The sequence below is a fragment of the Rhinolophus hipposideros genome (assembly GCF_964194185.1).
Source record: "Rhinolophus hipposideros genome assembly, chromosome: 20".
Taxonomy (NCBI): domain Eukaryota; kingdom Metazoa; phylum Chordata; class Mammalia; order Chiroptera; family Rhinolophidae; genus Rhinolophus; species Rhinolophus hipposideros.
In genome coordinates this window covers 51786895-51802592 of record NC_138066.1, presented here as the reverse complement: position 1 = coordinate 51802592, position 15698 = coordinate 51786895, and the positions used below count along the sequence as shown (strand labels likewise).

At 52.4% G+C, this 15698-nt stretch overlaps 2 protein-coding genes across 8 annotated transcripts in view; one reads left to right on the top strand and one right to left on the bottom strand.

Annotated features, from left to right (window-relative positions):
• Nucleotides 1–3967, bottom strand: part of LOC308489343 (lysosomal alpha-glucosidase) — a 52065-nt gene extending 48098 nt beyond the window's left edge. For 2 of the 3 annotated variants that reach the window (XR_013992084.1, XM_081030294.1), the window contains exons 1-2: nucleotides 2228–3305; nucleotides 1286–1813 (exon numbers count right to left, since the gene is read on the bottom strand). Coding sequence is in view for 2 of the 3 variants with exons in the window: in XM_081030294.1 (XP_080886420.1) it covers nucleotides 1286–1813; nucleotides 2228–2347 (648 nt within the window). In the remaining variant the exon portion in view is untranslated. Of the gene's footprint in view, nucleotides 1–1285; nucleotides 1814–2227; nucleotides 3306–3918 lie in introns of those variants that run through there. The other variant, XM_081030295.1, reaches the window with a different exon arrangement.
• Nucleotides 3968–4679: 712 nt separating this feature from the next.
• Nucleotides 4680–15698, top strand: part of TBC1D16 (TBC1 domain family member 16) — a 70633-nt gene continuing 59614 nt past the window's right edge. For 3 of the 5 annotated variants that reach the window (XM_081029089.1, XM_081029088.1, XM_081029085.1), the window contains exon 1: nucleotides 4695–4763. The gene's annotated coding sequence lies outside the window, so the exon portion shown is untranslated. Of the gene's footprint in view, nucleotides 4764–15698 lie in introns of all 5 variants that reach the window. The other 2 variants (XM_081029086.1, XM_081029084.1) reach the window with 1 other exon arrangement.

Genomic DNA, 15698 nt, shown 5'->3' with positions numbered 1-15698 from the left:
TAATGCTCTTTCTAACTGCACTTCCTCAGATGACGTTGACTCTAGAAATGCTATCCGAGGCACCCAGAGCTTAATAACATCAGTGGGGACCCAGAGTCAAATGCCCACCTCTGGGGTGTCCAGAAAGCAGGTCAGGCATCCATACAACTGCTGGACACAGTGGCTCCCACTCGACAATTCCTACTTCTTCTGAAGACTGGGCCCCAGCCAGAGGGAAGGAAATAGGGCGCTGTCTTAGGGTTTGTCTCTGCCCTTCTGGTTGACCAAATTTGGAAGCTGTTTCCCAGTGAATATTCTAGAAACTAGACCCAAGGATGGAAATGGTGAACGCAATTTCTGTTGGTCACAGCGGCATAGGTGACCAACCCTTCAAATCTCCTGGTTATCTTAGAAGGTAAAGACACTGTTCATTTTGTTGTTCAATTTTTAAAAGTGTTCTCAGTCATGCATGTGTCACTTGTAATCATGAAGCTTAGTGAGGGCTCATCAAATATCGAATATTTTCGATATTTGTTTCCCAAAGTGATAAGCTCTTTTCGGTTTCACGAGACAAGGAGATGTCATCGCTTTGTGGTTTGAAACGTGGCTTCCTTGCAGGAGCGACCGTCTGCCATGACAGCATGTGACCCCGACACAGAAGTCCCTCTGCCTGCTTCCCTATCTGTACAATGGGGATACTAGTCCCCACCTCACAGGGTTATTGTCAGGGTTTGCTGAGACAATAGGCGCATAAGGGCATAGCAGCGTCCCTCCCCGAGTCGATGACAGAGAAATGCAGTATGTTCTCTTCCCACCCCACACTGCCCCTCCTTCCCTTCCAGAACAATTCACACCTCAAGCCAACAGGAGAACCTAGCCTCACGTGGGGGAGGGGTCAGAACAGGGTGAGGAGGGCGAGTTCCAGAGGCTGTCCTGCTGGGGGGTCACCACAGCAGTTCCTCTGTCTCCCTGGCCACATTTCCAGTGCTCTGTAGCCACATGAAGAACAGCAATCATATTGGACAGCGCAGATAAAGGGCATTTCCATCCTCATGGACGGCGCTGCTCTAGAGACTGGCAACCTGGATGTCCATACATACAGTATTCCCAGCCGTGGGCTTGCAGGCACTGAAGGGGGGCCCAGAAACTCCTGGCATTCTAGGACCTCAGTTTGCTAAGGAATTTCTAACAGGAATTGCAACTGGTATTTACAGTGTACTCTGAGTTCCTCGCATAGGGCGACGAACCACATGGGTAGTAAAACACTTGCATTGGCAGACCTCAGGCTACCCCCCGATTTGCTTACCCTGCGTCTGGAAGCATCCTGGCCCGTTTGCTTGGATGAGCCTAATAGCTGCTGGGATGGCCCTGTGGGGATGACCTCTACATCTCTGGATTCTGGTGGATGGAGGAACTCTGTGTCCTCAAGACTGGCTCTTTCATACGGGTGTGGGGGACCATCTTCCCCTCCAGGCACCTCCCTAGGACTGATGTCTGAGTAAGTCAGATCTGTAGAACTGACTTTCCCTTCAGAGGACATGATTTCCATCTCAGATTCCAACTCCTCTTCTGTTTCCACTTCCTCCTCGTTTCCAACTTCCCCATCGTTTCCGGCTTCCTCACCATTTCCAACTTCCTCCTCGTGTCCAACTTCCTCACCATTTCCAACTTCCTCCTCATTTCCAACTTCCCCATCGTTTCCGGCTTCCTCGTCGTTTCCAATTTCTTCATCATTTCCAACTCCCCCCCCAGTTGTGACCCCCCCCTCAGAATACTCTGCAGCACCCACTGCTTCTTCATTTTGCTGGTCACTGCTCTGCTCTGTTGTTGACACCTGTTGCCGAATAACAGAGAAAAAAATCAGGAAACACTATATAAAAGATTATGAGGTTTTATTCTCCGTAGCATAACTACACTGATGGGAATACTGCATCCACACCCGTTTGAGCATTGCTAAGAGATTATGTTTCGTGCTTTAACTTATCTGCACTTTCTCTGTTTTTTGTAATTATTTTGTATCCTTCATTTCAGGAAATGAATCCTGAACAACGTGGGGCAATCTAAGAGAAGGATGTGAATGGCATTCCCGACTGGCCACCAACACTTTGGGGTGGGAGACCACTGAGGTTCTTGGCAACTGAACTGAGACTGCTCTCGTGCAAGGTACACTTTTCTTAAGAAAGTCCTAACTCGCTTTAATTCTTAGTAAACACAAGGCCAAAACAATTCGTCCCACAGGGAACTTTACCCGGTCGCTTTCCTTATTCTGGTCCTCCTCTCCTTCAGAAGTCCAGTCTCGTTCCAGGTGAGACCTGGGTGCAGAGAAACAGTGTGATAGTTCCACACAATAGCATTTTCCCCCTGGCATTTATTACCTCCTGGATGTCTATGAATATACATGTTTATTTACTTGTTAATACTGCCTTTCCTCTAGGCTATTGGCTGTGACTTTGTCATGTTTGTCACTAACCCCAGAACTAAACACGCCTGTCACATATAGGGAGTACTACAGAAGAATTGCTCCAGGAATGAATGAATGAAAAATACAATTATCAGGGCCGGCCCGGTGGCTCAGGCGGTTAGAGCTCCATGCTCCTAACTCTGAAGGCTGCCGGTTCGATTCCCACATGGGCCAGTGGGCTCTCAACCACAAGGTTGCCAGTTCAATTCCTTGAGTCGGGCAAGGGATGGTGGGCTCCGCCCCCTGCAACTAACAACGGGCAACTGGACCTGGAGCTGAGCTGCGCCCTCCACAACTAAGACTGAAAGGACAACTTTACTTGGAGAGAGGTCCTGGAAGTGCACACTGTTCCCCAATAAAGACCTGTTCCCCTTCCCCAATAAAAAAAGATCTTTAAAAAAAATACAATTATCGAAACATTAAAGGAACAGCACAAATAGATGACGCCAGAAAAGTCAACTTAAATATACTTGTGTCTATGACAAAACTGGGGAAAAGAAATAGAAAGTAAGAGAAAATTGCACAGAAAGGACAAATACTCTGTAACCTCTTGGTTGGATAGTATTAAAATGTCCTGATTTACATTCTTAAAATTATTTTGGTTTTTCTCTAATTAAAATGACAAGCTCATTATTATTTTTTACAAAGAGTCAAACTAAAACAGAAATGTGTGACAGACAATAAAAAACCCCTGTGACTTTTCCCTCCTCAAGATTACCCATGGTAATAGTATGAAATGTAAGGGTATATTCTTGCAAAGATTTTTCTATGCATTTACACACACACACACACACACACACACACACCCCTAAAGTAGAGATCGCACTCTACACACTATTTGGCATTCAGTCTTTTCACTTAATGTAACCTGGACTTGTTCCATGTCAGCACACATCAACCTACTTTTTTTAAAAAAGAAAACAACACAGACGTGTCTAAGGTAAAGGGCAAATTCTTAAAAATCGTTTCTGTGCTTTTAAACGAAACATAAGAGAGCAGGGGCCTGGTGGCAGGATCTTTAGCAGACTACGTGACCTCAGGGACCCCCAAGCCTGGTGAGGGGGCGGGATCCCCTTTTCCAAAAGGGAGGTGGGGCTGGCCTGGTGTCCCCGTCGCCGCCCACGCCGGGGCAGCACCGCAGCACCGAGGACCCTCGCCCAGCAGAGACACTTGCGCTGCGGCTCCGCAGCAGAGGCTGCCAAGCGTAGTGGTTGCCATGGTTACCGCGGGGCGCCTGGTCCGGGGTTTTAGGGAGCGGAGCGCCTGGAGCGAGCGGAAAGAGCGAGGGTGTGGGCGAGGACAAAGGGACGCGCGGTGGGAAGGGGAAGAGGCGCGCAGGGTGGGGGGCGGCCGGGGAGGCTGGACGGGCCCCGAGCGTGGGGATGGAAGGGGCAGGCGGGGGACGGCCGCCTCGGGGCTGTGGAAAGGGGCAGGCGTGGGGACTGCACTGAGACCGGTGGTCCCTCGGCCCCGCTTACCCGCCCGCCTCGCCGCCCGGCTCCGCCATCTCCCGTTGCTAAGCGACGCAGTCAACATCCGGCGGGCGGAGACCACGCGCGGCGTCGGGGGCGCGGGCAGCCCGGGCAGGCGGCCATTGTGCCCTTTATGTGCGTTGGAAACAGACTAATATGTAAATATATTAAAGCATAAATGAGAACACCTTATCTCAGTGTGAGCTCTACCCCACTGGCTCAGTGTCTGGAAAGCGACAACTTTGTCAACAGACGTCCGGCCTTTGTCAACAGCTGCGATGACCCCGGGGACCTTACGGGGCCCCCGGGGACCCGGGGCTGCTAACTGCCCCGGGGGCCGCAGGCGGAGGTGAGGTCAGCAGGGGCCTCGGAGTCGGCTGCTCCTTCGGGGGCCGGGGACCCGGGCTGGTGCTCGCCCATCCACCTCCAGACCTGGGGGACCGGCACCCCCTCCACGGGGTTCCTGCGAAGAAACCTCGGCGGAGGAGGGTGCCGAGCGGCCTTCTGCCGGTGTCGTTCCCGTCCTACCTCAAAACAGGAGAAACACCCCCGCGGAGGGCGGGGTGGTGCGCGCACGTGGAACGGCCCCGGGGCCCGCCTCCCCTCTGGGGGCGCGGGGCTCACGTCGTGGGAAGAGTCGTGGGCCGGGGACCCCAGCGGGCGGCGGGGCGGGAATCGGGGCGGCCGGGGGCCGCGTGGGGCGGGGTCGGCCCCGGTTGGGCGGGGGGCGGGTAGGGGGCCGGGCCTCGCCTCGCGTCCCCGCCCCGCCGCGCCGCACTGGCAGCGGCGGCAGTGACGGCGGCGGCGGCTCCCGGGGCCGGCGCGAATCCGGCCCCCGCTGTGGGACCCGGGTGGGTACTGGGGCCCTGCCGGGGGCCGCGGGGGCGGGGTCGAGGGCCCGAGGGGGGCCGGGCAGTGCTCCGCCGGCGGGGAGCGGGTGGGCGTGCAGGGTGTGTCCGCCTGCAGCCGCGGGGCCCGGGAGGGGCCGGGGAGTCGCCGCAGCTCCGAGAGGTGCGGGGCCTGCGTGGGGGCCGAGTGGCGCGCAGGCACCCGGGTCAAGCGTGGAGCATGCTGGGGAACCCCTCGGCGGCAACGGGGGTGCCCCGGGCCGGCAGTGGGCCTAATTCCGGCATACTCGGTCCCCGCCTGTCTGGAGTCGTCCACCGGAGAACTTGCGGTCTTTGTTTGGCTGGATAGTCGAGCACGCGAATGAGAAGTTGTGGGGGGTTGCCGTGTGCTGACACTGACCCCCAAAGCGTGCGGTGCCTCCCGCGGCTCGCGCTCTTTGCATTCCCGGGCCTGCGGGCCGTGGTCTGGTGAAGAACCGCGTGTCAGGAAACTCACTTCCTTTAGGCCCAGGCTCTGCCCCCTTGTTCTTTACTTTAAAAGAAAGAAAAGAATAGGAGAAAGAGAAAAATAGGCAATTTAAGATTGCTAAATATAACCTACGGAACCCTGCCAGAAGCCCTTGAATCTTGAAATCCTGTTATTCCCACGCTGGGAAGTTGGTGTCATATGTTGGCCACAGTCTCCTTCAGAAATAGAAAAGGACAGGATCTACTCTCTTTCCTGGGGAGAAGTTTGTTTTACTGCCTCCTCCAGTTGAGCAGAGAAGCTGGGCTGGTTGGCCAGCCCCTGTGACTGGTCGGGTGAGTAGTCTCTACCACCCAAAGGCAGAGATTTTTTTATGTGGAAAGAAAAGGGGAATGGCTCTCAGAAAAGGCCATGTGATGGATGGAAGGGCTGGACCCAAAGCCCCGATTCCAGAATTCCATTCCAAGTCCGTCATCGATTGAGTGGAGAACTTTTAAAAATCTGTGTGTTGGTGTTAGAAATTCCTCATTAGAAACATTAACGTGCAATTGATTAGTGAGTAGTAAACACTTTTAAGAACCTTTTGCAAAGAAGGGATTATTAAGGTGAGGAATGCAGTAACTATGAAGTTCATTAACAGGCACATTGTGTTGAGCACACAGTTACTGTGTTTTCTGCAGCACTTATTGGCTTGTGGATATTTATGGTGAGCCCAGCCAGTCTCAGAATACAGCTAAACAAAGTTCTTACCAGTGGAATTTTTAAATCCTCCAGCAGTGATGGTTGTTGTGTAAATAGCTTCTGATTATCATGCATAAATTCACTTAACCCACAAAATAAACCCATAAAATCAGGACTGAGATTATCCCCATTTCACAGATGGGGACACTGAGGCTTAGAGAAGTAACTTCCCCAAGTTCATGTAGCTAGGAGTGACAGAACTAGGAGCTTGGGGCCCAGGAGGCTACAGCTCCATAAAAAGGCCGTGCCACATTACCTCCCCTATGGGAGTAATATGGGGGGCCATATTACTGGCCCCCATCACTCACCTCCACACTCTCCCTGACCCCCTTTGTGCAGACAAGGCAAAGTGGTTCACTCTTTGCCTTGTGTGAACCAAGGCCAAGTGATTCATAAAAGTACAGTGGAGTGGAGACTAACCCCATGTCACCACTGGTAGCTAATATCAGTTCACTTTAGTCTGTAAAGGGCTTCCCAGGCCTCAATATAAAGGCATTTGAGAAGACAGCCTTGGGGTTTGCAGAACCTTTCTCCAATTGTTCCAGCTCTCTGCCTTAAATTGGAGTAAATTGGAGATAATACCGCCTACTTCGGAGGCCTATTGCAATGATTATCAAAGGGATCTAGTGCCTGCTAAGGGCTTGTTACAATTTACTATTGTTATTATTAAGGACCATCATTTGGATATTTCACATGTAACTAGATGGGTAAAAACATTTTTTTGTTCTGTTTTTTTATTCTTTGTATGTGCAGTTTATCAGGCAGAAAGCTGATCAGGAGCAGGAGTGTAATTCGCCAGTTAGGTCTATTTACATGCTTATCTTTATAACTTTAGGAGGGGCAGAGGGAAGGGCTGGGTCCCTGCCAGCTATTCCAGGGACAGGGAACCAGGTTGCCTAGCAACACAAATCTTGAGTAAAGATTTTATCTTGTCTCCCCTCACCTAGCTGAGGGGCCTCAATTTTTTCAGAGGCCTGAATCCTCTCTTGTAAGGCTAGCTACTTAGTTTCATACACTGGGGAAGGTGGGCTTGAGGGTTGTAGCAATTGTAGAAGCAATTGTAGCAGCGAAGTGATTTTATTGGTGTACATTGTTTGTACATTCTCCTATTGTACAGCAGGTCTTCCATCAAGTTACAGGTCCTCCAGTAATAATGTTTCATTCAGTGTGGGTTCATTGTAACATTGATGAGATGCCTGGGTAACTCTTGTTTACATCAATTAGCTTATGGTAAAATGAGTTTCTTATAGATCATCGCTTAAAGCCACAGATCCTACCTATGATGTTTTGTGAGGACTTATTGTATATGTATTCTGTTGATGACCATTGATGAACCCAGTGCAAAGAAAAGAAAGCACAAGTCTGCACTCTTCCCCGCCCTGTGAAAAAATTCTGGGAAATGATGTAGGAAATCTTTCCCCATTCACTTCAGTGGCGGTGTTTTTTATGCTATTGGCCACCTGTGTGTCCTCTGGGCCCCTGGTCTTGCATCTCTGATAAATCTATTTTGAGGAGCTGTCTCATATCTGATATCTGATCGGAAGCATGTCTTCTATCTTCTGAACTTTTGTCCTCAAAGGAGGAGAGAAGCCTGGCCGCTGGAAGACTGAGTTTAGTATCTGCCCACAGATGTTTGGTGTTCGGGCGTGTGGCCAGTATAAGGAAAGGATCAGCAAGACCCCAAATCTGTTATCCCACTTGAGCGGCTGCCCTTCTCTGGGGTCAAGTCTGCCCAGGTGTTTCAAGTTGGTGTGAGTGATGGGCTTGGACCCACCTAACTGCAGATGCAGAGATGCGGCATGTCTGTTCCATGCTTTCTGTTGGCCACTAGGGAAATCACCCAAATACCATGGGTGCGCCTGGAGCCCAGTCCACCTTAGCTTTCACACTTTGGTGTATGTGCTGGTTTTCCATATGAGCGACCCTGAATTCAATGGTCTGATGAACTGGTCATTAAGGTGAACTGGAATCCAGGTGTTCTGGAATCAAGGCGAAGGTCATACTTAACATGTCATTTGACACATTTCGGTTCTTCCATTTCTGTAACTAAAATGCTTTCCTTAGGCAAGGACACTTGTGCTGCTTTTCTGGGGTGTTGTCAGTGCAACCCCCCTTCCCCATGAGATTTTTGTTTGCTAGCGTGGCTACTCCTTTGCCACTCCAGTGAAAACCTCTCTCTGTGTTCAAGTTTACAGGTGCAGTGTAGAAGTCAGTTTGGAGTCCATTGTTAGTTTCCTGGCTGGATTTGCACGTTTCCTTGCCTTTTGAGATTAGTCCTTTTGTCCCTGGTCCTGCCTCATCTTTAAAGTTGGTTTCATCTCCCAGACCCTACTTCCTTGGCTCTTTGGGGGAAAATAGTATTTTAGTCGAAGTGACAAGTAAGTCAGGCCACCAGATCTCCCCTTGCCCTCATTTCTTTAACTGTCTTGTCCAGTTACAGCCTCTCAAAGGTCCTTTCTTTAGGGAAGTGGGTCCAAGTCTCTAGCATTAGAGTTTATGCCCTAAACTTTGTTCCTTCACTTTAAATGCAAGTTGTCTTGTCCTCACGTCTACATGGAGGCCCTGCCCACAGCAGCCCCGTCTTTCCCGTGTGAATCCTGAATGTTATATATGTATGCAGCAAATATATTTGTCTGCTGCAGTAATCCCACAACTTGAAGTTAAATATATAGGAGGGGGATCATCTGAGCCCACAGGTATGAAGAAGACCCGGTCTCCCCAAACCGTGCGCCCCAGGGAATGGGATTCCTGGTCTGGGGTCCCTGCAGGATTTACACGCCCCTTTGAACGTGAAAGCTGGGAGTTCCCAAAAGACTCTGGTGCCTGTGCCTGGTTTGCCTGGTTCTGGGAAGGGAAGGGGAGCTGGGGCCTTACCAACGTGTTTTCGCAGCAGGTGTTTTGTGGGAGGAGAAAGATCCTGTTTGTGTGTATCTGGCTCGTGTTTAACATGGCCTCGTCTAGCCCTACTCTTTGTTGACTGGGCTTTGAGAGCAAAGAAGATAAACCGGCTTTTGCCAGCCACGGGCCTGGGGCTCAGGGCACTTTGCTCCCGAGCAGGGACAAGGCCAGGGGGATAACTACGTGTGGGCTTTGTCCCATGTCACGTCTCCCTAAGTGTCCAGTGGCCCCCACGCCCTCCGTGCCCACCCCCGCTGCACCAAGCAGCTGTCACGATCCGTATGGGCTGCTCCCTCAGGTGTGTGGGAACTGCTGGCTCCATGGGGGTGACAGCACCATGTCTGTCCTACTGATCACTGTGTCCCAGCAGCTGACCCAGGGTGGCCCCGAGGCAGGCGCACGGCTCAGAACAGTGAACGGGAGAAGTCGGGGTGCTGTTTCCTCTCTCCAGTGACTCCAGGCTGCCATTTCTTTGGTCTTCTCAGGAAGGTTCCGGAAGAGACATTTGCACCTCTGTTCCTACTTGTTTTCCTGTTTGGGAATTGATGATCCCTTTATTCCAGGACAGGAAACCAAGGCTTTGGGCCGTGGAAGCCGCCCAAGGGCAGGCCCTGGGCTGTGAGTGTGCAGCTTTCCTGTCCTGTCCAGCTGCTCGCACGGGTCAGGGGCCCCTGCTCTCCTGGTTCTGGGCCTGGGTCCCTATCGCGTCGCCGAGAGGGCAGTAGCTCCGTCTGGTTGTTGGTCGGCGGATGACTGGACAGAAAGCCTCCCCGAGCTCAAAGTCAGCTCTTTTCAGTGTCCTTGGTGTGGCCAGTAGAGAAGTGGCCCCCACAGTTGTCCACGTCCTGATCCTGGGAACCTGTGACTGTTTGGGTACAGGCAAAGGGGGATTAAAGCTGCAGATGGAACTCACGTTGCTAATCAGCCGGCCTAGCGATAGAGGGTGTCCTGGATTCTCCAGGGGGCCCCGTGTCCTCACAGGGTTCTGGGAGGGGGGCAGAGAGTCGGCATCAGAGTGACACGATGAGACAAAGATTCAAGCGCCATTGCCAGCTTTGAAGGAGGGGGAATTCGGGTGATTCTAGAAACCGGAAAGGGCAGGAAAGCAGCTTTTCCCTTGGAGACCCCAGAAGGAACCAGCCTGCCGCCACCTTGACTTCAGCTAGGAGACCTGGTCCGACTTTTGACCTCCAGAATCGGGAGATGATACATTTGTGTTGTTTCAAGTCGCTAAGTTCTTGGTCACTTGTTACAGCGGCCATAGGAAACCATTGTACATGGAACGAAGTGCTTTCTGAAGGCAGTGAGACAGTCTTTTCTTTAGGGTGCCATTTCATACTCCGTGTTTTGTTCATTTCTGGCATTTTAGTGACTTTGTCTCTTGCTATCTAGGACTCTCTTTTCTCAGGTACAAATCACCAAATCTTGGGGAACAGATTTTGGGTGATAGATGTCTGAACTTCAGCCTGTAGGTATTAGCTAGAGGAGAGCCCGCAGCCCACCACTGCCATGCTGAGTTACAAAAGACGGCTCTGGGCCAAGTGGCAGTGGCCATGGGGCGGCTGGAGGGTGGTGGGGACATGTGTGGCTAACAGCAGGCCCACCGCTGTCCACTGGCTTCAACCCAATGGCAGGGCCTGTTCTGAGCAGGGCTGTGAAACAAGGAATCTGCTGCCCCTTCCCAGCTTCACTGTCCTCCCTTTGCCCCTCGGGGCTTCTGCGGTTCCTGGCATCTTTCCTCCCCAGGCAGTTCCCCATACTCCAACTACCTCAAAACCCCTCTCTTGGAAGCAGACTCCAGCTACCTCCACAACCAGCTTCACTTACCTGCAACGACCAAGAATCCATGCTTCTCAAAGGTGTTCTAATTCCGAGAGTGGCAGGTTAATGGGAAAGAATGACTCCCTAATTGGGGAGTTTCTGCAGAGTTTTTTGTTTTATGAGCCTGTGTGTTTTTTCTGAGAGGAGGCCAAGTTGCTCCTTCCTTTCAAATGACACAATAGCCTATTTTGCAAAAACCTGGCCCCACTGAGCTGTCACAGTTGCCGTAGAGCAGCACAAAATGCAACTTGCAATCCTACTGTGATCAGACGGTTACGAACCAGCACCGGCAGTTTTACATGACACCTTTTTAAACCATACCTGTGTGTTTGTTCATTTGTTTGTTTCTGTGCACACAAGCTGATGTACATGCCAGAGCCTGGCCTCGCTCCAGCTCTGTATTCCTCGTGCCAGCTGCCAGGCTGGCATTGTTAGCCTTTCCATCAACAAAAACAAGGCGTTTGGAACTTGATTGAAGATGGCCTTCTCGTAGGCCCATGGTAAAGGAAACTTTCAGAGATGTCTTGGATTCCAGAGCTTATAATCTAAAGTCAACACAGACATAACCATTTTAAAATAAAAATATTAAGTGAATGCATTTGAGGAGAATGAGGTGTTGGTTTTTTTTTATCGTTGTCAGGGATCTACTGTGAGCTGCTTCTCTCTCCACCTTCATCTCTCAGGCTTTGGGAGAGGATTCGTTATATTGTACAAAGTGCTTTGAGCATCTCGGGCTGTTATTTTGATTTCAATTAAGTCCTTCCTGGAGATGGAAAAAGTGAGATAGCTCTTCCTGGCTACAGGCTTCTCTCAGCTCCTTTTCGAGTGTTAGCAGATCTTGTGTCTTAGGATCTCTGTTGGTGACATTTAAAGACTGTGCAAGATGTGCCCTACCCCCAACTCTCTTTGTGTTATGAGTAGAATGAGTTGCGTTGCCCACAGAAAGACCCCAGACCCGTGAGAGGGAGCCAGGGTGCCCCCAAGTTCTGTACCTGGAGGACAGCTTTCTGGTCGCCCCAAAGGGTGGTTGTCTTTGTTCTCGCCAACTCCAGGCTCTTAAAGTCATAAACTGCTCTGCACATGGAGAGCAAGAACCACTCACGGTTGTGTGTCGTGTGGATTCAAGGACACTAGGAAGAGCTCCCCTCGGGTTGTAGTCTTTGCCAGGCCCCGGCGTAGCCCCTGGCAGCCGGCCCTCCACGGGGAACCCAAGCCCTCTTGTAGCCCTGTCTCCCTCGCCCAGCCTGCAGCCCCCTGCATGCTTCCTCCCATCCATCCTCACAATTCCTCCCTTGGCCTGGCCTCTTCGGGTGCAAGCTTCCGGGTCTCAACACTCTTTTTTCTTTAACTAATGGATCTTATTTTTTTAGAGCAGTTTTAGGTTTACCAAAAAAATAGCAGAAAGTCCAGTGTCCACTCACCCCCTCCAGGTTCCACTGCCATTGTAATTGGTACTTCTTGTGGGGAAAGGTGCAGGACATGTTAACCGGTCTGACGTGAAGCGCATGCGTGTGTCCCCATCCTTGTGCCGCCTCCCCCGTCCATCCCTGTCCACCCCAGAAGCCTTTCATCCTCGTCACCCGTCACCTGGGCCTGCTCCTCACTTGGGCTCCGAGTTTCCCTGTGCACGGCCCTGCCCTCACAGCTCCTGGCAGCCCTCGGTTATTAGCTGCTTCCCCCCACAGGCTCCCCTCTGTTCCGTGGCCCCCAGAAGCAGCCGCCCGGTGTCATGACATTGGCCTGCTCCTGGACCTGTATGCACCCCACCTTGACACCCACCTTGGAGGGTGGCCTGGCACGCTCCCCTGCAGAGCTCTGGGCCCAGACACTGGGCTCCCAGGAACCTTCCAGCTCCCCCTTCTGCATGTGGAGGTGCAGACCAGCCGTGGGGGAGTCCAGTGCCCCATGTGGACCCCATAACTGTACTGAAGGCTACGCACGGCCCCCTGGCCCCAGGACTCTCCCTGTGTCTGCCCGTCCCCACCCCGCTGACAGTCTGGTGATCCCACAGAGGTTCCCAGGGGTAACTTAGCCGTCTGTGTGCATTCTCCACCTCAGGGTCCAGGGAAGGGGGCTGTGTGCTGAGGGTGCCCGGGGAGCCTGCAGACCAGCCAGATGGCAGGTCAGGGGATGGAGGCCAGGACCTTTCTCCTCTCAGCAAACTGTCGAAGCGGGTGTGCCAGCAGAGGGGCTGGGAAAGGCACCCTGCTGTTGTAGGCAATAGATCCGCATTGGAAAGGGCAGTGCGGTGCCGGGAGCAGGCCCTCCCTGTCTCCCCACTTCCCTCCCCCAGCCTCTGGGCCTCCTTCCTCTCCTCCCAAAGCTGAGGCCAGTCGGAGGCCCAGGCCTGTGCTCTGCTCCGGCCACAACTTCCCCTCCAGCAGGCAGCGGCCAGCAAGCTGGCAACAATTCCGGAAGCTGGTGGTCAGGGGCCAGAAAGGCCTGGACCTTAGAAATCCAGGAGGGTGACTTAAACGGTGACACCGAGGGGACTGCCACTGCCCAAGACAGGGTTCTGGTTGGATGGCTTTGGGACCTTGAGGAGAGCTAGATACTGTGCTCCTTACGTGTAAGGAAGGAACCGCGAGACACGGTTCACCTCACCTACCGCCGGTCCCTGGTTCAATGGACGGGAGGGGACGCAGAGAGCTGCCTGCACCAGCCCTTGATTAGACCAGCACCAGACCAGCGGGGAACCAGAGGCCGGGCTGTCCCCCAGGCATCTCTGCCAGCGTTTCCAGGCCATTCCTTCAAGTCCACGTCCCGGGACACGCAGGACCACACGCTTGCCGCTGCTCGGGTGACAGGTGTGCCCGAGCCACGTCTGTTAACCCAGTGACTGCTGAGCCCTGGGCTGCTGGACAGAGATAGGCTTTCTGTTGTCCTACATCCACCCAATAGCTGCCCTTCAATCCTGTTTAACATCCGACTGGTGACAAAGTGGGGGCAATATGGGTGCACCTGGGCAGCCACTGGTGTGACATGAATTGGCACTGATAGCAGCCCAACCTGACAGGCAGGGGGTGGTCTGCCTCCTGTCAGAGCCCCTGACCCAACCTGCCTTCCTCTGGGGGGGGGGAGCAGTGGGTGGATGGTTCCTCATCTTACCTGTGGACAGTCACCTGGGCGACCTCCTCCCAGACCTGCTGGTCAGAAGTCCAGGGATTTGGCTTCTGAGTTCCTGCTTCTGGCTAACTGGGTGTGGGCTGTCACAGGCCTCGGACCAGCCTCTCGTAGCCGCCCCACCCCACACCCCAGCCTCCATGGGGCACTGCCCTGAGCTGTGGGAGTAAGGGCTCCATACTCACCAGGTGGCCTGGCCACAGCTGTGCCCTTTAAAACTCTCTTCCTTCCCTCTCTTCTGACAGGGTGGGGGGTAAACTCAGGTTTATATTGACCAGCTGGAGGATAGAACTTCCACGTTAAGATGGTGCCACTGGGGCTGTAGGAGCCGAGTGGGTGGTGAACCCAGCTCTGTGCCGACCCCCGTGTCCCCCAGCCGTCCCCACCGTGGTGGGCGGCAGTCATAGGACATGAAGCTGTGATTGTGGGGCTGGGGGCGGTGGGAGGGGTGCTCACAGTGTAACCCGAGTGACCACCAAGGGGAGCGCGGCCGAGGGGATCCCGCAGTCTGAGCTGGGAACTTGGTGGCAGTGGCCCCAGGTGTAAAACGCGTGAGAGGCAGTTGTCGCTCTGGCCTGGACGGAGGTGAGGAAGCCCTGGTAGGACCCAGGGTGTGAGTCCCCTGGACGGTGGGCCTTGTGTTGTAAATAGCAACGAGCTATCTGTTTAAACAGCAGCAAAATTAGACAGGAAGGGAGATTCAAGGGGAAAATGTCTGCAGGGGTCAGGGCCACGCGCAGGAAGGGTGCTCTCAGCTTTGGTCCTGATGAGGAGGCTGTGGCTGGTGGGTCCCCTGGAACCGCTGGGTCCTGAGGAGGACAGCGGCTGGCTGGGGACAGTCACCTTGTCATCCATCAGTGAGCAGAGCATACCTGGAGGGCTCCTGCCCAGGTGGTGCTTTCAGTGTGTGTGTCGGGGAGGGGAGGGGCGTGAGGGGGGGAAGAGGTTAAATCGACCTCACCTCCTAGTTCCCGCTGAAACATGTCTGTAACAGGCGTTGTTCTCATCCGAGCATGTGGATAGTGTGAGCCCTTGGGTCAGCACATGTGTCCGTCACGTGTGCAATGTGGGAGAAGCTGAGAGGTTGTAGCCCAGAGTTTGGTCCAGGCTGTATAGGTCTCTGGGTCACAACTAAGGGCCCCCTCTTTTTTTAAATTTCCCTAAAGTTTTTTATAACAAGCCTCTGGCTTTATTAAGCTACAATTGATGTCCCCATTTCTATACCAGACAAAGAACTAGGTACACAATAAAAGTAACATAAAACAGTCACTTGGTGAGCTGGCTGATACTTTAGTTAACAGGGACGGCCTTTTCAGGTAAACGTACGCTTTGAATTAGGATTTTTGAAATATTGAAAGTAGTATATTGAAAATTGAAATCATAAGTGGAAGAAAATAGAAGCTAACGATGACCAGACCTTTGGGTTGGGAAGGATGATATAAAGTATAAAAGCAATTAAAAAAAAAAAATCACTAGGGAAAAGTTATCATCAATTTGACTGCACAGAAGTTTAAGACTTCCTTACTTCAAATAAATAATACAGTTAAAAGGCAAACAACAAATTAGGAAAAGCACCTACAGCAACTATAGCAAAGAATTAAGGTATTTTTTATATAAAGCGTTCTTATATATTGGTAAGAACACCAGTAAATAACTCCAGTAGAAAAAGGGACAACGCCCACCACCAGACAATTCACAGGATGAACACAAATGTCTAATAAACACGTGACAACCTGTTCAAGTGAACCGCTCATCAGAAAACCATTTTCCAATGGCCAAGTTGGCAAAGTTTCAAACCTTTGATAACGCTGGTGCCTTTCGGAATTCCACTGGGTGCCGTGTATCAGGGCTCCAGGTTCTCCTCCCAAGGAAATAGCCAGGAATCCCAG